This window comes from Callithrix jacchus, chromosome 4 (genome assembly GCF_049354715.1).
Source record: "Callithrix jacchus isolate 240 chromosome 4, calJac240_pri, whole genome shotgun sequence".
Lineage (NCBI taxonomy): Eukaryota > Metazoa > Chordata > Mammalia > Primates > Cebidae > Callithrix > Callithrix jacchus.
In genome coordinates, this window is record NC_133505.1 from 74,739,539 (window position 1) to 74,761,512 (window position 21,974).

Genomic DNA, 21,974 nt, shown 5'->3' on the forward strand with positions numbered 1-21,974 from the left:
TGATGACAGAGAGGCTGGAGCTAGGGCAGAAAATGGTGGAACAATAACTAAGAAGATAAGAGATATATTTTGGGTGTTTGTCCCCTCCAAATCTCATGTTAAAATGTGGTCCCCAGTGTTGGAAGAGAGGCCTGGTGGTAAGTGTTTGGGTCATGGGAGTAGATCCCTCATGAATGGTTTGGTGCTGTCCTAGTGGTAGTGAGTGAGTTCTGTATCAATTCATGCTAGAACTGGTTCTTTTAAAGAGCCTGGAACCTCCTCCAGGCTCACTCTCACTATGAGATACATGGACTCCCCCTTCTACTTCTGCCATAATTTTAAGTTTCCTGAGGCCTCACCAGAAGCTGGTACCAAGTTGCTTCTACAGCCTGAAGAACAGTAAGCCAAATAAACCTTTTTCTTTATAAATTATCCAGCCTCAGGTATTACTTTATAGCAATGCAAATGGACTAATACAGTAAGTTAGTTTAATGAGGTTTGTTTATACAGGTTTTTTTTAGCCCTGGTCACAAAAATGTCACTTTCCTTCTGATATAGAGAGGACATCTTCCATATGGGAGTTTTATATCCTGGTTTTAGGAAGAAAAAGGGATAGTCAAAGCAACCTTCTTGCATCTGCTGTTTTAAGCTCAAAATAATTCTTTTGCAAAAATGGCATATTTAGGGTAGCATATTCCGCTACCCTTCAACATATATACTCCCTCTACCAGGGACATATTTCTTAGTATCTCTCTTCTCTCCATCATCCCCCTCATAAAATGAGGATATAAACATGACTTTTCCTGTTAGGTCTCTTTCTACCCCTCTTCTTCAATCTTCCAGCTTTTAACAACTTTCTTTCTATGTGGTCATAAAAAGATACTTAAATTCTGTGCTATAATTAATGTTTACTGTGGTTTGCCTATGAAGTGATTCTAAAACAGTATATTACTGACCTATGTATATATCTTTCACTAAAGAGCTCAATAGTATATTTTTAAAACATTATTTTCTGTATTGCTTTTTGCTTTCCTGAAGCTCCTGTGTTTCCTTTTCTTTTGCAATATGCATTTTTCATTTCCTTTGCTATAGTAGCACTGAGCTAGAAGTCAGTTCCAGGGTCCCCATTCTGCCAGTACCTTGTTACATGGATGAATAATCACTTGTTTGAAGTTCACATGGAACGTGACAGCCTTGGCCTTTTAGAAAGTTGTCACTCTAGATAATCTCTGATTTAGGCATTTTTCAGAAGGACTTCAAAGGAAATATGTTCTTCATTAGTGGAATTCATAACACAAATCAGCTTCATGAAAATACAAAGTTAATAAAGGCATTCCATATGACTAGGAGGAAAAAATACCTTAGTGTTAGAATAAAAGTAAACTTCTAAATACGTAAGTTTATAGAATCTAGGATGAAAACATATACTTAAAAAATACAACCAGCAAAATCAAAAGCTAAAATGTTGGTCTGACAGAAACCAACAAAACATTCCCAAAAGTAATGAAAAGTATATGTAGTATTCAAGACAAATATAATACTTCTAATCTTTTAGGTTTCAAAATTGGTCTCAAAAACAGGCTAAATATGTATCCCTCTTTAATCAAAATAGTTTATTTATGTTTAAACCATGTAGACGAATTTAAGACTTCTTTCTAACAAATTCACCTGTCAACTGAATGCTTTCCATGTGTAAGAAGCTATTCTAGGCAACAAGAACAAAGTTGAAAAACCAGATGTTGTGTTTAAGTACTTGGAGTCTGGTGGACATGTCTCTGATTTATTTCAGACATGAAAGAAATAAATCACAATATACTGTACAGGGTGCCATGTGAATAGGGAAGAGTTTATAGTCTGCTTTGGCTGCCATAACAAAATGCCACAAACTGAGTGGCTTGAACAACAGAAATTTATTTTCTCACAGATCTGGAAGCTGGAAACTCAAGAATAAAAGGTTGGCAAGACTGGATTCTCCTGAGGGCTCTCCTGTTGGCCTTCTCATTGAATCCTCACATGGCCTCTTCTTTGTACATATACATTCTAGATGTCTCTTCCCTTTCTTATAAGAACACCAGTCATGTTGGATTTGGACTGCACCCAACAGCCTCATTTTACTTTAATTACTTTTAAAAGGTCTGATCTCTACATACAGTCATTCATTTTGTGAAGCACAAGGGGGCAAGACTTCAACATATGAATTATAAGCAGACACAATTCAGCCTATAACACAGAAGGTGGTAGCAAATATGGAGAAGAAGGGACAAATGGAAAGATAGGAAGTAGAAATTAACATGACTTGATTGTTCGATGAGTTAATTATATACAAGAGATATGAAGATCTGCCTTATTTTTTGTTTAGGCAATCAAGTCTCTGCTGGTGCATTTGTCAAAAAATGAATGCAGAAGAAGTCTTATTTTGGCCCCCCAAAAAATGAGTACTTCAATTTTCAAAATGTTGTAGTTGAAGCAGTAATTTCTAGCTAAAAGGTAAGTCAAAGTTCAGAGCTTAGGAAAAAGTAGTATAGAGAGAAGTCAAGGGTATGTGAGACTGTCCACAAAGAAAATTTAAAATAAGAACAGAAGGGAATGAAATTCTGGTGAATAATCCTAAAGGGCAGTTGAAGAAGCAGAATCCAAATATAAAAGCTGTGAAAGTTTATCAAGAGAGACAAAGAATCAGAACAGAAAAAAAATGGCACAAAAATTAAGGGAGAGAAGAATTAACTTGGATATAGTTGTTAATTCCTAAACCTTTTAAAGAAACTTAGCGATATTTTACCTCAAGGATCATAATATATACTTTTTTATGTGTTCTAATGTGCTTATGTTAGTAAACTAGAATATAATTTTTGATTATTTCTCACTATTCAGAATGTGTTCAAAATACCCTACTGATATCATACAGTTTTCATTATAGCCTTTGCAAATTTCAAATCTTTAGAATGAAAAAGTATCTCTAAAGCCAAAATATGATGCCATATATCTTAAAGTAATACGTAAACTAATTTTTTCAGTATTCATCATTCTTGACAATACCCCTATTTATACTGGAATACAAATGCTGAGGTCAGATACAAAACAAAAGCTACCTATAACAATATATATGCCTTAAACACTATAAAGGTTGTAAGATATCTAATGGATTAATATTTGAACAATATAACATCTTGGAATGTCCTGCTCTTAGAGCACTAAGTAGTTTGAAATCTTTTCATGAAATCTACTTGAGTGGCACTAAAGATTGTATGCAGAAAACTGAAAACAGGTTGTAATATGGGAGTAACATTCAGCTATCCATATGGGAGTAACATCAGCTATACTGTAAATATTATTTGGAAGCAATCAGATAGAGACACTTTAAAACTCCACATCACTCTGGAGAACCTAAGGCACAGATACAAATGATTTATTATGTTTTTAAAAACTGACAAAAGGAAGTATTAATTCTGGAAGATTTTTAATCAATTTAACACTATTATACATTAGAGGAAAAAATTTTGCACAAACATTCCCTCACAAAGCCAATAGTTTTATATTTACATGGCATTATTATGGTAATTTAAAATGTTAATCTATGATACAATGTTACTTCAGAAAACATATAATAAAATATAGTTGTTTTATAGCCATGCTCCCATTTTTGATGAAAGCTAGTTAGCTCATTCTAATGTTAGTTTAATACTTTAAAAATGCATAACAGATATTCAGTCAGCATTACACAACCTTTAAGACAGAAGTCTGTCAAACAGAATAGACAGAGGGCTCATCATCACTTATGTCTGAATCTTCATCTACTCCTTCAATAACTGATTTCTTCCCTTTACAACAGGATACAATTAATCCAATCAAGAAGACCTGTAAATTCAAGTAAGCTATGTGTTATTTTTCAAATTTAAAATCATTTGCAAAGTAATGCTTTAAAATTCAATGACAGTACTATGATACAAATAGACTACTAATATACAAAGAGTTTACCTTTTTAACTATAATTTATAAAGGAAGGTCAAATCATGCCTCAGATATCTGTACTTACCCCAAGAAACGCCCAGTTACCAAAATAGTAAGCAGCACTGAAGAACCAGAACTTGTGAAGGAATAGGTATGTTCGGGTAACAGTACACTGATCTGTAAAAGCAAATAAAAGACTATGGTGAGACAGGTTCTTTCATAAAATTGATGATTAATACTTTCTCTAAAAGCTAGTGACCAATATCATATGGCTAATAAGTGTCAGAGATGGGACTGAAACTTAGGTGTCTCTTCAAAGGCCACTCTTTAGTCACCTTAATATAGTGTTAAAAACTGCCAACTAATATGACATATTTTTTAAAAAATGAATGCTGCCAATGGTATAAAAAATTATTTTGGCTAGTTTGCTTTATTAGAAATAGAAAAATCACTTTTGCTTGGAGTATCAGACATATCCTAAAACAAAATAAAGTTTTCCTGATGAACATCAAGAAAAAAGAACAAAGTAATCAGATGTGGTTAGTATTAAGTTGCACTTGTAGGTGCAGAAAGGTCTAATACCTTTCCTCACCTTACTTTCATGTAAGTTTCATGGCCAACACTCCTGTAACAGAAGACAGGTTAACAAGAGAAAAGCATAACACATTTATTTAATCAGTTTTATATGACATAGGAGGCTTCAGAAATGAAGACTCAAGGACTTGAGGGAAAACTGTATATTTTCATGCAAAGTCAATGAAGAATGGAGAGCTAAGAGCTAAGAATAGAGAATAATTAGACAAAAGTATATAACCTAATGGTAACAGATTGAGGGGGGAAAGCCAGCAAGGTCTGTATGTTCATATTCTTCTTGGTCTTTCTATATAGCATTCCCTTCTTCATGGTAGTGCAGAACGCCTTCTGGAATGAGAGTCTTATGACCTACTATCAGACAAGGTAGCTCACAGAATTTCTTTATGGCCAGCTCCTACATAGAAAGGTAGGGAAAGTTTAATATTTCTAGGTTTATGGCTGGCTTAGGGGAAGTGGGGTTCTAATTTCTATGACATGGTGGAGGTAAGAGAAATTCTAGTTTCTATGGTCTGCCTTGGGAGAGAAAAGGGAACAAAAGAAAGAAGGGCAAGAGAAGGCCGAAAGGATACTTTGCTTCTGGGGCTCTTTCAATATCCTTCAATTCAAAGTACATAGCATGTCATAGTGTATGCTATCATTTTCTTATCCCCAACACACTTTTCTAAGAAACGAATTCTCACTGAAGCTCAAACTTGAGAGGTTTCTTTTAGCTTTTAGCTTTTTATGACTGCTACTGAATGAACGGTTGCTTCTTCTAAAGACATTAAATTACACAGATGGGTGTTTTTATGTCTTCTACCCTTTTCCTAGAACTAGTACAACTCTTAACTGTGCCAGTCCCCAGTTCACCAACTTTGTATCCAGTTGTCATCTCATTCAAATATGGCTTTACTTGGAGACACTGGCCATAGCTAAGTTACTTGGCATGTTTGACTTTTGACAATAATAAAAATGGTTTTGGATTTTATTTCCAAAAAATGTATACAATGTCAGAACTTCACATTTTATATACTAGTATATGGCTATTAGTATTTTACAGGAACCATAGTTCTTGATGACTACACACACACACACACACACACACACACACGTATGTATGACTTTTTTGTAAACTGACATTTCAATGTTACCATCATTTTTAGTTATTGTAATCAATGTGAATATCACGTTTTTTTCAAATTTGTTCTGAGCCTATAGTGTCTGCTTTGTGAACATAAGTGTACTGTATATATTCTGTATAGTTATATTGTACTGAAATATTAGCTTGTTTGATATAAGGAAAATATGTATTGAGTATCTTTTTGCTAGCCTGATTGTTTAATCTTTTTAAAAAAGGTTTAAACTTTTTTTTTAATATTTAAACTGACCTTTATTACATGGTCACAAATAAAGTTGCAGTTAGGAAAGGGATGGGCAGGGGACAACTAGTTTTGAGTGTCTTTAAATAGAAATATGAGACTAAGGTTTGGTTTTGTTTACATTTTCTCATTAAAATATCTTATGCTTTATGGAAAAAATAAAATCATTATTTACTGATATGATTCCTGTTGGAACTTGAGATAGCATTATAGCTGTAATTAAAAATAAATATATTTTTCTCCTTTAAATAAAATGTAACTCTTAAAGAGAAAGTAGCAGACTGGTTATTTGATATTTGTGTAAACCCCATACTAGTTTTGTCCAAATACATTATTTCCATTAGGTTACAAAGTCATTGACCCAACTGACACATATCTAGTAAATGATGTCTCAGGAAATATTTATTCAAGCCATACAAAAAGGCCTGCGGCAACACAATACAATTGACTTCAAACAAAACAGGTTAGAGGTACCCACCACCAAGCGCAGACAAAAATCCATATGTAACTTTTGACTCCTCCAAAACTTAACTAGTAAATAGCCTAGTGTTTTCTGGAAGCCTTACCAATAACACAAACTATTGACTGACCCATATTTTGTATGTTATGTGTATAACATACTGTGATCTTACAATAAATTAAGCTAGACGAAGGAAAATGTTATTCAGAAAATCATAAAAAGTAAAAATATATTTACTATTCATTAAGTGGAAGCATATTATCATTAAGGTCTTTATCCTCATTGTCTTTACACTGAATTGGCTGAGGGGAAGGCGAAGGAGGGAGAAGAGAAGGGGTTGATCTTGCCGTTTTGAGGTGGTAGAGGTGGAAGAGGCAAAGGAAGTAGAAGAGGAGGCAGGAGAGGCAACTGCAACTTTCCTAATGTAGATGGCAGGGTGATGGATGCAGCAAACCACTATGGCACGTGTATACCTATGTAACAAACCTGCATGTTCTGCACATGTACCCCAGAATTTAAAGTACAATTTGGAAAAAAAAAAGAAAAAGAAATCCAGCATAAGTTAACTCATGCAGTTCAAACCCATGTTGTTCAACGGTCAACTATATTATGTAATTGAGTGAAAAATTATATATGCTGCACCTAATAGAGGATACCAACCTCACAAATTTCAGAGGGCCTTTATGTCTAACAGAAGAAAATCCTTATCTTACAAAGCAACTTCTTCTCAGTCTGTTAATTACAAAAAAATGATAACTTCTGCATATTTTTATCTTAAATGGACAATGACAAAAAGATGCTACATGCAATTAGGAGACCAATCCCATATCGTATTTCTAATCAAGAAAATACACCTTTTATTTTTCTGAGCTCTCTTCTTAGCTTCAATAAGTTGAGAAACAAAAATCCATATGCAACATGGACAATGACAAAAAGATGCTACATGCAATTAGGAGACCAATCCCATATCCTATTTCTAATCAAGAAAATACACCTTTTATTTTTCTGAGCTCTCTTCTTAGCTTCAATAAGTTGAGAAACAAAATCCATATGCAACTTTTGACTCCTCCAAAACTTAACTAGTAAATACACAAATTGAGCTGAGGGCTACATATTCCAGCTTATTACATAAGGGATCTAATAACACTTTTTCTTGTTCCTGTCACATGGTTTTCTGAAAATAGCAATAAAGCTATATTTTATCAACATACAAGACTTGTTATATAAAGCTTCAGATATGTTACATAAAGATTTAGATAATCTAAATTTTATCTACTCTAAACCTTTAAATTGTACTTCAACATTTACTTCTGAATTGCTCAATACCAAACTGAACAAACCTCTTTCTGGTAGAAAAACACGCAATTTAACAGAGAAGCTATCTATTGATCCCAAAGGTACCCTTCATAGTATTTCTTCTCTTTATCAACAGAAAAGTCTAGAAGGAATATTCACAGTTTTCTAGGAAAACCAGAAGGGCTTTAAGCAGCATTAGCTGAACATATTTCTGTCTCCTATAGTTAGCACAGATGATTAGAGCTTTACGCTAGGTGCTGGGAGTTCAGACTCGCAGCAGAGACTCCTAGATAGAAAATGTCTTTGTCATTTACTTTGTACTCCCACCACACTGTATTGTCACTTTTATTGTAGAACTTACTTCATAGTGATATAGCTGTTCAATTTGTAATTTTTTTCCAGTAGATATACTGAATATTGTAAAATACCATTGGAGTACTCAAATTGATTAATATTCAATGACTGCTGAAGTAAAATAAATGTAAAAGGGGATATTTCATTTAAAATTCATATTGTGAAATAGTGCATTTTCTTTCTTTCTTTCTTTCTTTTTTTTTTTTGAGACAGAGTCTTGCTCTGTCACCAGGCTGGAGTGCAGTGGCATGAACCTCCACTTCCCGGGATCAAGAGATTTCCCTGCCCTCAGCCTCCCAAGTAACTGGGACTACAGGCATGTGCCACCATGCTGGGCTAATTTTTTGTATTTTAGTAGAGATCGGGTTTTATCATGTTGGCCAGGATGGTCTTGATCTCCTGACCTTGTAATCCACCCACATCGACTACAAAGCGCTGAGATTATAGGCATGAACCACTGTGACCAGCCCATTTTCTAATTTTTAAAAATTAAAATCTGATAAGATTCCAAGGGCATAAAAATGAGAAAGTTTAATATATCTTGAAATTAAAGCATAACTAAAATGTTTAACTTGGTGAATGAAGAGCCCAGGCTCTGGACCCTGACAGACCTGGAGGGGAATAGCATTTGGTCACGTTTTTGCCATGTATACAGGCAGATCTGAACTGTGGAACCTGTGTACTTATCACCATCTTTCCTCACAGTATTGCTATAAAGATCACATGACATATATATCAAAAGCCCCATGCAAAGTGTCACTTAATATTAATTTCCTTCATTTTTCCTCTGCAAAGTATAGCAAACAATTGTGAAGAGCTGCTCAACTGGTTGCAAGTCTTAAGATTTTAGACATTCATGTCCAATAGTAGGAAAATAAATTGGTTAGTCATTAGTATCATGACTACTCTGTGCAAGCCCATTATTTTTTCTGTCTCTATAGTTGAAACAAACAAATGGATTTGGCAAAGTTCAAATTTGTATAATCAGTATCAGGATACACTGCTAAATAGTAATATACCAATTTGAATAAACAATTTGAATGTTTCAAAAATGAAGAGCAGGATGGGCTTGGATGTATGCAAAAAATGCCTGTTCGTAATTATTTTAAAAACAAGAATGGTATCATTCATGGTTTAAGTATTATTTTAACTTCATTTTACAAGTATAAGCCTGTTTGAAAAACAGAACATTCTCAATACTGCTAATGCTCTAAACTTAAAAAATAAAAGGTCTATTATTAATTTCCATACATAAACACATTTTGAGAGTCAGAACTTGACTAAATTAGAAATTTCAGGGCCAGAACAGGGCTTACAAAACAGAGGCTGAGCTGGCAGAAGCAAGATAAATCAAATTATTCTCCTCCAGACGTCTAATCATCCACTTAAGAACATTTTAAATTGGCTCTCTGACTCTTGCCCACCACCAAAACCGTATCTTAAATATTTTTTGAATCACATTATTTTACATGTTTATCTTTTTTAAAGGTTGTGGACTTTGACACAAGCCTTTTAAAATATCATAAAAAGGTACCATCATCATTCCATGTTGTAGTTGAAAAATGATACTAGACTAAAAATCCACATACACAATAAGTAACAGCTCTTTATAATCATCTTTATACATACATATAATTTTATTTCTATTAACTGGCATATACCATTAGGAAAATTTTTTGCTAATAAGATTCATGCATACATTTCATCTTCAAGTGACGATTCCACAATGAATAAATGGAGGAGAATGTCATTCTTTACCATCTGCCATCTTCCAGCTGCTCACCTGAATCATACATGTCTAGGAGATCTATAGATTCCTTTCTATAGTTATCCAACTAAGAATATTACAATAAAGGTTCTGAATTTGGTTTTACCTTCCAAGTAAATTATAATTGTTGGATATTTCATTTAGGAATTGTGTTCTAAAATCTGAAGTATTCCAGAAACTGCTGTTGTTTCTCAAAAGGATATATAATTGAATCAAAGATTAAACTTCTGATTAGATGTTAACAATGAAAACTAAACATGGGGGAGGCAGACTCAAATAATTATTTTTCTGATAAGAAAGTGGCAATACAGAAATGATTAGAATTAAAAGAGCCAAGAAAGGGCATCTGAAGCATATGAATAAAATCAAAATACTTTTGAATCCTGATACTACCACCATTCCTTCATCTCTTCTCACATATCATCAAACAGAGAAATAGAAGAACTGCAAGTAAATCATTTGTTTTTGTAATTTAACAGCAGTGTTTAAGGATTTGGCTGATAATTTTATATCACATATTTCCTGTTTCCTTTACTTGTTACATCACTTTTTATGTATCTTGACTGCCACTAAGATAACTTTGGTTAAGTAAAATAAATAATACCTTTTATTTTAAATACATCTTTTTAAAAACACTGAATGTTTAAGCCACAATTGAGTCATCATGTAAACCTTCATTTGAAATCAATTTATAATTAATTACTGTATATTTGCATTTTATAAAAACAAAGCCTTATGTTACATATGTATATATAGAGAAAAGGCATTTGAGAAAACTCAAATGTCATGTAGAATAATTTTAAAACAAGCATTTTATTTGACTAATGACCAATAAAAGCTGGTAGAAGACTGGACTATTTAGAAGCCACTTTATAGCTCATGGTTGCCCATGACTGTGCCAACTGGTTTCTGATGAGGGTCTTGCTACTATTGAATATTTATAATGGACATATATATTTTAACTGTATAATACAGGCTAAGGAGCTTGGACTTTATTGTGATATAATTTGAAATCACTTATCAAATGGTTTTAAGAAAGAATAACATGAATGGAGTACAGATTAGAAGAGGAGATTAAAAGTAGAAAGAGGTTTACCAAGTTAGAAGACTACAAAACTGAAAAAAAAAAAAACAAGCTCAGGGATGGGAAGAAAAAAGTTGGGATCTGAGAGATTTTTAATAGAAACAAAAGTTGTATATTCATATTAAAATATAACAAGTGGTATACAGTTAAATCAATGTTTTGTTAAATCTCACTGGGAGATGTAGGTAAAGGGAAAGAGAACTGATAAATGTCAAAAATCAAAGAAATTCTGAAGAACATAGTTTTCTTATACTTGAAGAATACACAAACTGTATCAAGCTAATAAAGATGTTTGCCAGATGTTTTGCACTTAAGAATAAGTTTCAGAGGAACCATTTTTTAAGAACAAGTATAATTTATGTTGAGCTCTGGTTATATTTAAATAAGTTTAAAGCATTTCCAAGGTACCAAGATATATATATTTGTCTTTTAAGAAAAGAATGCTCCTAATTTCATTTTATACTAATTGGCCACATAACATCCATTAAAAGGGAGGACAAGGTCTTAGCATATAAAATGTAGAAACTGTATAATCACAATCTGTATGAGTGAACTCTAAATTACTGAGATTTACTATCTGCTGATTGTAATTGTCCAAGGATAGTAAGATGTAAAGCAATTGTTTTCTATTACTTTATCTTTTGATAAAATAAGTTTAAGGAGCTATACCACAAAATAAATATTAAAGTTAAAGATAGAAGATTGAAACTTAGTTAAGTCTGACGATAATACGAGACCTTTGAGGTAATTCATTTAACTTCTAAATATCAGTTTCTTAGTAAGTGACATATAGATACATGTGGTATATGGTGCTATATCAAATTTCTGGGAATTTAAGAGAGAAATTTACATTTGAAAGAAAAGATTGATGTTTTCAGAGTTAGCCACCTTAAGCAATAATCTGTGAGTAGCTGAGAAGTTTCACAAAATTATTTAGGTTGGCTTTGATGTAGATTCTGGAGAATTTAGAAAGCATACAGTTAATTAACTTTACTATACTATCTTAGTTAAACTTCTATCAACACAATTGCAATGTCACCTAGAAAAAGAACCTCAATACCAGGAGACTTTCTAGATCTCCAGCAACAACCAAGAAAAATGGTGCTCTGATCAACAGTCACTTTTCCGGTTTGCATCACAATCTTGCTTGACAATAGACATCATACATCAGGCCATCTCAGCTAGATACCAGCCAATAAGATTACTGAGGCCCACTTTCTAACTTCATGTTTACCTAGACATGTGTGACTATAAATTGGATTTTCCATGTAAATTTTTCTCTCTGGTGATAATTCACTAACCTTGAGCATCTAGTTTCTTTAATAGTTAAACTTTCTATGGTAAATTAATAAGCTACCATTTGGCTGACATTAGATACTTGGGCTATTCTCTATTCAGTTATATGAAGCTAAATATAAATGATGGAGACCAAAATATGGCACTTCTTAGAAATAATTCTATCTCATCACTCTTCTATTGTGCTACACATCTTATGGGTTTACTACAATCAAATCAAATGAGGTTATCAACACAAACTTATTATATGTCCAAAGATTAGAAATATATAATATTTAACCATAAAGAAATTTTTTAACCTGTTGAAAACTTAACTTTCTGGTCAAGAGAACAGACTTAGCATAGTTATTTGTTTCTTATCCTTCTAAGGATCTCATTACCATTCTAGTATAGGAATAAAGCAAGGAGCAATCATTTATCAGCAAAGAGAATGGAAGTAGAACCATCAGCTGATGAGATGTTCCAACAATAATCTGGAATATGGAAGCCACATTTAAAAGGTCTCCAGTAAAACAGATGGTTTCCCTCCCATTTATTTTAAAATATAATATGGGGATCAAGAAGTCCCAGATGCAGGCACAGAGTTACCAGCAACGAGGCTTGCCAGTTCCTGATATTTAAATACCAATTGGCATAAATGTGAAGGGACCATCATATATGTAGAAAACTATCAGCATGAGGGAAAAAGAAAACAGCATAAACAGAACTGTACTTGGATAACTAGAATTATAATTTTACTTAAAGGAAACCATTAACAAAAACATTTAGTTATATTCAGGTATTAAAGATATTACATCCACAATATAAGGATGCTTGATAGAAAAATCAGAACAACAAAGTACTCAAGGAAAATAATAATTGATTATATGAAATTAAAATTCATATTATAGTTGACAAAGCCAAATACAAACCAAAGAACATACAGCAAATGGTAGACAGAAAACATGAAAATGAGATAATACAAATGATCAAGTGAAGATATTCAGTAAATAACAAACAAGAATTCCCAAAGGAAAAAACAGTAAATAGAAAGAAACCATGAAGTAGCTTCAGAAGAAGAAAAGAACTGGCATTAGATTTCTCACCAGTTAAAATGAAAGCAGAAAATAATATAATGCCCCTATAAAGTTCTAAGAGGAAATGACTTCTCATGTAGAATCCTAAGCACAACCAAACTATTCATTAATTGTGAGGACAGACTACTTTTCAGATATATGAGCACTTTTCAGATATGTATTTCATACATATAATTTTCTTTTTTGCCCTAGTAAAACCTTAGTTTTTCCTTGGATAGAATTCACCAAGAAAGAAGACATGATTTACAATGCATCAGAAGTCTAATGGACAGAAATTGTAGCATTATAATATATAATCAGAAAGGAATTAATCCAAATAAAAACAGGAAGTCAGCAGGTTTCCAGAAGGAAGTCTTCAGGTCAATACAATGGGTTTCATCCAACAGATAAAGTGAGCAAGAAGCTAGTAAATATTAGGTGTACTAATATCTTATGTTACTTTAATAATGCAATTTAAAAAAAGAAAGGACAAAGAAACAAATTTTAAAATGTGGTTCAATTCTACAAATGTTTAAGAGAGTCAAAGATATTTTCTTATCCTCAAGAAACTTACATTTCTATAAAAAGGTAGAATAAAGATAAGATATACAAATGACTATAATTGAGAGAAAATAAGGTAATGTTATAAAAACTATAAATGCTATGGAAACTGAAAGGAAAAAAGCACACACATGTTTGGAGATTCAAAAAAGAAGGCTAGTTAGATATTAACCTTGTAAGAAGATTAGGATTCTGACTGATGAAAATGGGAGGGGTAGGACAAAGACTTATTGTGATATTTCAAGAGCAAACTGTTGAAAAGCAAAGGTAGATAAAAATCTGGCAATGTCCAGAAAATACATTTAAAAAAAAACTAGAGGCTTGTAAGGGTTAAAGAGTACTAGTCCTTAAATCCTAGACTGAATTGATCAGATGACATAAGAGGAACAATTACAGTTTTTACTAGAGAAATGGCATTATTAGAGTACTTCAGAAGAGTAGTTTCCACAGTGTGGTTCCCAGACCAGAAAATTCTAGGGTCCCACCTCAGATCAGCTAAATCAGAAACTTTGGGCCAGGCACGGTGGCCCACATCTGTAATTCTAGCACTTTGGGAGGCCGAAGTGAGCAGATCACCTGAGGCCAGGAGTTTGAGACCAGCCTGGCCAATATGGTGAAACCCTATCCCTACTAAAAATACAAAAATTAGCCAGGTGTGGTGGCATGTGCCTAGAATCCCAGCTACCCGGGAGCATGTGGCAGGAGAATCATTGGAACCCAGGAGGCAGAGGCTACAGTGAGCTGAGACTGCCCCACTGCACTCCAGCCTGGCTGACAAGAAAGAGACTCCATCTCAAAATACAAAACAAAAAACACCAACCAAAACCCAACCTTGCAATCTGGGTTTCACAAATCTTCCAAGTAATTTTGATGCATGCAAAAGTTTGATAACCCTTCCTTTAGAACAATTAAGGTAAAATCACTCTGTAGTGTGGATTAGATTGAAGCAACAGTTAAAAGGTACAGTAATTTAAGTGAGACATGATGAAAGTGGAATGTGAGGATCATTATGGCAAACAAAACAAAACAAAAACTCTGCAGCTCTTAGTAACTGATTAGGTGTGGAGAAGAAGTGAATAACTACTTTGGAGAATATGGTAGTATAAGAAATAGTTAAGTCAGTGTGGTCCAAAGTATCTCATAGTTTGTATTATTTTCCCCAAGAGCTATTCATTATAAACATTCTTATAAATATATCACCAAAATAAAGCAAAACTCTTTCCATTAGTTTTACACGATTAATAATTCTCATTCAGAGCTTCCCATACATAGTTAACAGGTTAGCTTCTTTATTTTGTTTTCTTCCTTGACCTTGAGGTAACACTCTAACTTACATACCACATCACAGCTACACATATGTTTTCATCCGTAAGGGAAACCTAATGAGATAATGTTCAATAACCAGCTGCGGTGCTGAGAAATTAACAGGTCACACTATTAGTTCTCTATGCAGGAATTCCCAGAACAAAACAAACAGGTTCAAAGGAAAAAAGCAATGTATAATCTTAATAAGTTCATATAAATTTCAAAGATAATTATTACAGATATTATCAAAATTAGAATGCAAAGTATTAAACAAGTACTTTCTATTTAAAACTCTTAAAAACATGGGCATCAACCCTGACTCCCTTCTCTCTATATCTCCGTCAAACTCTCTATCAACCAAATACTATTGGCTCTACCTTCAAAATATATCCAGATTCTGACGATGTTTTGCCACTGCCACTACCACCACGATAAGCTCTCCCTTGGATTATTGCAAAAGCCTCTTGTCAACATGCTTTTGCCCTTGGTTCATTATGGTCTGTATCGGGGTAGGCAAACTATGGCACACTGGGCAAATCAAGCCTATCATTTGCAATTTTTATTTAAACATAGCTACAGCCAACCCTTAAGTAATGTCTATGGCAGTTTTCATGCTGCAATGGTAGAGCTGAGTGGACTATTGCATGACCCACAAAGCCTGAAATATTTACTATCTGGCTCTTTGCAGAAAAAGGTTGCCAAGCCTTGGTCTATATGCAACACAGTAGTCAGAGTGATCCTGTAAGAACATAAGTCACATCATGCTATTCCTCTGTTCACAATCTTCGAGATACTTCTCATTTGAAAGTAAAAACTGACATCCTTAAAATTATCTACTTGCTGTTCCTCTACCTCAAGCATACTCCTGCTGTGTACTTGCTGTTAACACTATTTAGAATACTCTTCCCCAGATACTGTGTTTGCTCCTCACTTCTTTAAAGGCTTTTTGTTCAAATGCCACCATCCCAGTAAGAATTCCCTTTCACCGTACCTAAAATTTCAAACTATTCCTCCTTCTGAACACCACTTTATCTCCTTCGGCACTTTATTGTTCTCCACAATACTTGTCACCTGACATATTTATTTGTCTGTCTCCTTCTATTAAGTAGGCTCCATGGGGACAAGAATACTAGACTTTTTGTTCATTGCTGTATCCCTAGCAGCCAGAATAGTACCTAGCGCACAGCAGACATCAATAAATATGTTAAATGAAAAACCACAGAAATAATAGATAAGTAAAATTAAATGATCTACATAATACTGGAAATTAAGACATTCATAAATTTATCAGAATTTCATGACTAACAGGATTGTGCTTCTCAGTATTACTGAAGAAGGTATGTCAATAGGCTGAACTGCAACATAGTCATTACTTAATATTGTATTCCTCAAATAAAGGGGTAACTTTCTAAATAAAGCTATCAAAATTATCACAATTCTGGTAGAGTTGATGACATATTAATCTTATAAAGGAAGTTTAACTATGCTTAACTTTCTCATCTTCACCACCAAATTTTCAGACTATAAAACAAAAGGACCACATAATTTTTTTAAAAGGTCACTCACTGCCCCGTGTTCTTCTTTCTAAAGAAGCAGATGACCTACATTCTCCAGAAGAGGGTTATCTTCTTAGTTATATACTATCAGAAAGCCAAAGTGAATTACCTTCACTTACTATGGGGTAGGAAGTGTGAAACTGATAGTCCATATTCAAACCTGCCTTTTAAATTAAGACAGGAACATTCTAGCACCATTTTCATTTCAAATTCTATTTAGGGACAACCACTAGGCTCACAGCACCACACAAGATATTAACAAAGATATTAGGAGACTGTCATCACAAAGCATCAGTGTCACTTTTTATTTCCACTTTTAAGACTTAATTTCTAGTGAAATTGCTTGACCAGCTTCATTTTAGGTTGTTAAAATTGGCTGTTCTTAACATGAACATTTTAACTTTAATTGCATAAATCCAACATCAGGTATTAACTAGTGTAGTAATTCTTTTAATAACATCAGTTTTAAAAAAAAATAAGCCTCTCTGACAAAACACATTTTTTATTTGTATTTATTTATTTTGCTCACAGACCAAAATTTGAAGGGCAGATAATTTTTTTTAATCACATGAATCCATTGTTAGTAACAATATAAGTGCTACAAACAGTATTTCTTTAGGAATCTCAGAAGTTCCAGTAGAAAGAAATATTCCACATTCTGGGAAAAGATGGTACCAGGACTTTAAGAATTTAATTTTTTAAAAGTTTCAGTAACTATATTCCCTACTCATACTTTTCAACAAACTGGAAAAAAAGTCTTGAAAATCAGCATCTACTTGGCAAATGTATGTCATTATTGTATCTCTCCTTGTTTTATCCTTAAAACTGTGTAGTACTTTTTTTAAAATTGCAGAATAAAATATATTTATTTTTTAAAAAATGAAGCTATTACTTCTTTCCTGAGGCACAGACTTTTAAATTTTGTTTATGCACAAAAGCATCTAAAAATGAGATAATATATACAGTCTTCCACTTACCATCACAGTGTTTACTTTTCTATGTCAAAACATACAAAGTTTTATGATTACCTTGTATGTGTTGCTATTGAAAGTATCTCATTGGTGGATAAATACCCAGTTGGTTTCTTTTGTTTTGCTATTTCTTATTTAAACTTTGTGGGGTTTGGATACAACTTACTAAAATGAGATAAATTATGAATCTGGTTTCAAGACGTCTATCAGGGTAAACGACTTTAGGAGACAGAAAATAAATAGGACAACTTTCCTTACCCCATGACTTGGGGTAGGGGTGGATAAGAAAAATAAACAAAAGTTCAATCTAAGAACAGAGATTTCAGAGCTTGCTCAGACATGTATGTCCATACAGATAAACTAGCAGGCAGTTAAAAAATTAGAAAAGAAATTTAAGATTCTGAATTCTTGATTCCTTCCCTTTAAATTATTCAGCATAACTAGCTTATATACTGTCAACTCTCCAATTACCATTAATAAATCTCACAGATCTAGCAAAGCTAAGTTTAGCAGACCAACTTCAGTGAAAAGAATAAGAAGAGGGAATACAGAGAAGGATATTTATAAGGTTTTAGGGTTAGGGCGGGCTGGACCACTTTAATCAACATTTTACAAGGTGAGGACCTGGTTAGAACTGAGAAAATAGCTTTGGATTGGTAAAGATGAAATGAGAAGTCCTGAAGCAAGTCTTTTTGGGAAATCAGTCTTGATAAATAAACTATTTTAGTTGTTTCACCACCATGAGTAAGAATTTCCTAAAGCAAGCATATAATTATGTTTGTCTGTTCTAAGTATTATTTAGCATGGAGGCACGGAAATATTCCTGCCTCAGAATTGTTTATTATAGTAATATTATACTGGTGCCAGCACTCCACATTTTATGGGATTAAAAAGCTTTTAAAATTTATTGATCAGCTTTAAATGTTTTAGACTTTATTATAAATTGTTAAAATTAAATCTGGTATTCTGGAATAATATGCTGGAGTAGACAGAGTAAATAGGAAAAAATAACCAAAAATTTACAATAGTCCCTTAGTATCCATGAGGGATTGGTTCCAGAAACCACCCTTCCATCTACACCCTCAGACACCAAAATCCATAGATGCTCAAGCCCCTTATATAGGAGAATAGTATTATCATATAATGTACTGCGAGGGTTTGATTCATTCATTCTTTGAAAAAAAAATAGTTCTTGCCCTCTGCCAATATTTTGAGCTGATGTTATTCCTTTCCTTCAGTAGGTTGGGCCGTAATCTGTGTTGATAATTTCAACACAGATCTTTGCAAGTCTATTTATACTCATTCTCTTGGTGATCACTCATCCAGTTTCACTTTACTTCCCATCTATCCCTGACTAATCCAGTATACATTTTTTTCTCCAGAATTCCAGATACAACTTATTTACCAACTCAAGATCTCCACTTGATGTTTAATGAATGACTCAAACAAAAATGTTCAAAACTAAAGTCTACGTTCTCCCTCAATACATAAATGTAAACAATAGGTAGATGAAATCAATAATACAATTACTTTGCAAAAAGACTCAGAAATTAGCCAATGAGAAATCTCCTGAATGCTGTTTAGTAAGATTCCATATGAAATATTAGATTTAGAAACAACTTTTGGTAATGAATTCATGCTTTTAGTCCATGTGACATTCAGCATGTGGGATTTATAAAGGTTATTTTAAAAATTGTGGTACAAATCCCAAATCAATCCATTTGTACGTTTTAGTTATACAATACAATTAAAGCATTAATGTGTGAGGTGACGGATACCATATTTGCCTTGGTGTGATTATTTATTGCATGCCTGTATCAAAATATCTTGTGTCCCCTATAAACATATATGACCAATATGTATCTACAAAAGTTTAAGAAAGAAATCCCAAACCAAAACCACATTAAGGGAATCTCCTCAGTTAAACATTTCCTTACTTAATTCTCTATTTCAGTTCATATAATCCTACTAAAACTGCATTTTCTAAAGGTTTAAGATTTGCTAGTTGCTCAATCTCTCTTCAAAGCATCAACACTACTGATCTCTAAACATGATACATTATTGAATATTATAATGTTATAGTATTCTTTTTATATCTCATTTTCCAAACTCCTATGTCTCCTCCAATAACCTAGGTTTAGCCTTTTGACTTTGTTTTTTCTTCATATTGTCTATGACTTTCATTCCTTTGACTTTAAACAACCATTTCCATTAAATTTAAAAAGCAGTAACAGCCTTTCTCTCTCTCTTTTTTTTTTTTTTTTACAATTTAAAGGACAGATGATGTAATAATGTTTCATTTTCTTGCTCTCAGACAAAACATAAAAATGTTAAGTGTTGAAAAAAAAAGATGGAATCCAGACTTGCATTAAAAGTCCTAAGTCTTAATATCTGTGCAACTTTTATCTCTTAGTGTTCTAGTTTCTTCATCTGCAAAAAAGATTAAACTAGATAGATGGTCTTTCTAAAGTTTTTTTTTTTTTTTTTTTTTTTTTTTTTTTGAGACGGAGTTTCGCTCTTGTTACTCAGGCTGGAGTGCAATGGCGCTATCTCGGCTCACCGCAACCTCCGCCTCCTGGGTTCAGGCAATTCTCCTGCCTCAGCCTCCTGAGTAGCTGGGATTACAGGCACGCGCCACCATGCCCAGCTAATTTTTTGTATTTTTAGTAGAGACGGGGTTTCACCATGTTGACCAGGATGGTCTCGATCTCTTGACCTCGTGATCCACCCGCCTTGGCCTCCCAAAGTGCCGGGATTACAGGCGTGAGCCACCGCGCCCGGCCTCTAGTTCATATTTTTAAAACTGTATACAATGTATGCAGCTCTTTATGGCCTTTATTCCCCTATCTATGACTCTCATACAAAAAACGAGGAGGGGATTCTTTAACTTATGTAGTATCTTAGACAAATGGTTTCAGAAGGATAGGTACTTATGAGTCTGTGAAAATAAGTCAATGAGCTCACTTGTTACCTAAAGAAAGCAAGCTTGGTAAATAAGTTTTATTTATAGAGACTGTATTTTGAATCATCTCTTGATGATGGCCTTGTTAACTCCAGAACCTAAAGTTCAACTACTTTTTAATTTATCAATACACATTTTACTTATTCTTTCTTACATTATTATTTGCAATAATTCTCATTTTTCCCCTTTGTACTTCTTATATATATATATAAAATTATAAGCCTGTTTTAGCTTTTAATTTTGTCTGCTCATTTGTTTATAATTCATGTAGTTTGGTTTAACACATAGGTTTCCATTTTAGCATTTGCTAAGTTGTCTTAATTATTTGTCCTCATAATAGAGTAGGTATCCTCAAGCTAAAACCTAACCCCATTGGTCATTTGATTATTTTTTAAGGTGCTCTCTTTTCTCTCTTTCTCACACACACACACGTATGTGTGTGTGTGTGTGGGTGGGTGGGTGGGTGTGTGTGTATGAATAAGAGAATTATATTCAAATATTCAATGGTGCTGTCACCATTCATTGTTATTGTAACATACCAAATATATTTATGTCCTTACGCCTTGTTAATGCAGGTTTTTTTCTCTGCTTGAAATATCCTCATGTTATTTTCTCTTTATTCATTTAGATTTAACTTCCTCTTTTGGATCCACAGAAAGGTTAAACTGCCCCCCTGGGGCAGAATGAATCATTATCTCCTTTTGCTTTACCACAGCATTTTGCTTATAATTTCATTGCAGCTTGTGATTTATTTACTTATTTATTTTATTCATTTATTTACTTTTGAGACAGAGTCTCGCTCTGTCGCCCAGGCTGGAGTAAGTGGCGCCATCTTGGCTCACTGCAACCTCCGCCTCCCGGGTTCAAGCAATTCTCTTGCCTCCACCTCCTGAGTAGCTGGGACTATAGGCACACACCACCCACGCCTGGCTAATTTTTGTATTTTTAATAGAGATGGGGTTTCACATATTGGTCAGGCTGGTCTCGAACTCCTGACCTCGTGATCCACCTGCCTTGGCCTCCCAAAGTGCTAGGATTACAGGCGTGAGCCACTGTGCCTAGCCCTGTCATTTATATTTTCTTTTATTATAATTATTTATTTTCCTATCCAAGTCCATTAGGCTACATGCTTTTTGAAGGTAAATACTGTATATGTGTTTCCTCTAGTACTTTCTCTTTCCCAAAAATCAAACCCAGTACTGACAATGTCTTCTATTTTTGTCCATTAAGGTAGATTGGTCTTTCACCTTCCTATTTTGACTCAAATATTTATAGTTTCCAAATGTACATGGTCTTTCAAACAATTATTTGTTTTAAATATTATATTCACATTTACACATAAATTGTCTATGTGTAAAGGTCCTTTTAGAGTAAGAGCATGTAAAATTTAAAAATTGACTCCTAATTTCCTAAGTTGACACACTTTG

At 33.5% G+C, this 21,974-nt stretch overlaps 1 protein-coding gene and 1 long non-coding RNA gene across 4 annotated transcripts in view; both read right to left on the bottom strand.

The window, feature by feature from the left end:
• LOC108591219 (uncharacterized) overlaps nt 1–1,192 on the bottom strand; it is a 57,809-nt gene extending 56,617 nt beyond the window's left edge. Inside the window, exon 1 of the long non-coding RNA XR_001911075.4 lies at nt 1,119–1,192. This is a non-coding gene — a long non-coding RNA (uncharacterized LOC108591219). The remainder of the gene's footprint in view (nt 1–1,118) is intronic.
• A 2,227-nt stretch (nt 1,193–3,419) lies between these two features.
• The window catches only part of LMBRD1 (LMBR1 domain containing 1), a 133,568-nt gene continuing 115,013 nt past the window's right edge, over nt 3,420–21,974 (bottom strand). For all 3 annotated transcript variants that reach the window (XM_035296033.3, XM_035296032.2, XM_078369498.1), the window contains 2 exons: nt 4,013–4,104; nt 3,420–3,834 (listed from right to left, as the gene is read on the bottom strand). In XM_035296033.3, coding sequence (XP_035151924.1) covers nt 3,721–3,834; nt 4,013–4,104 — 206 coding nt within the window. In that variant the 3' untranslated portion in view covers nt 3,420–3,720. The remainder of the gene's footprint in view (nt 3,835–4,012; nt 4,105–21,974) is intronic.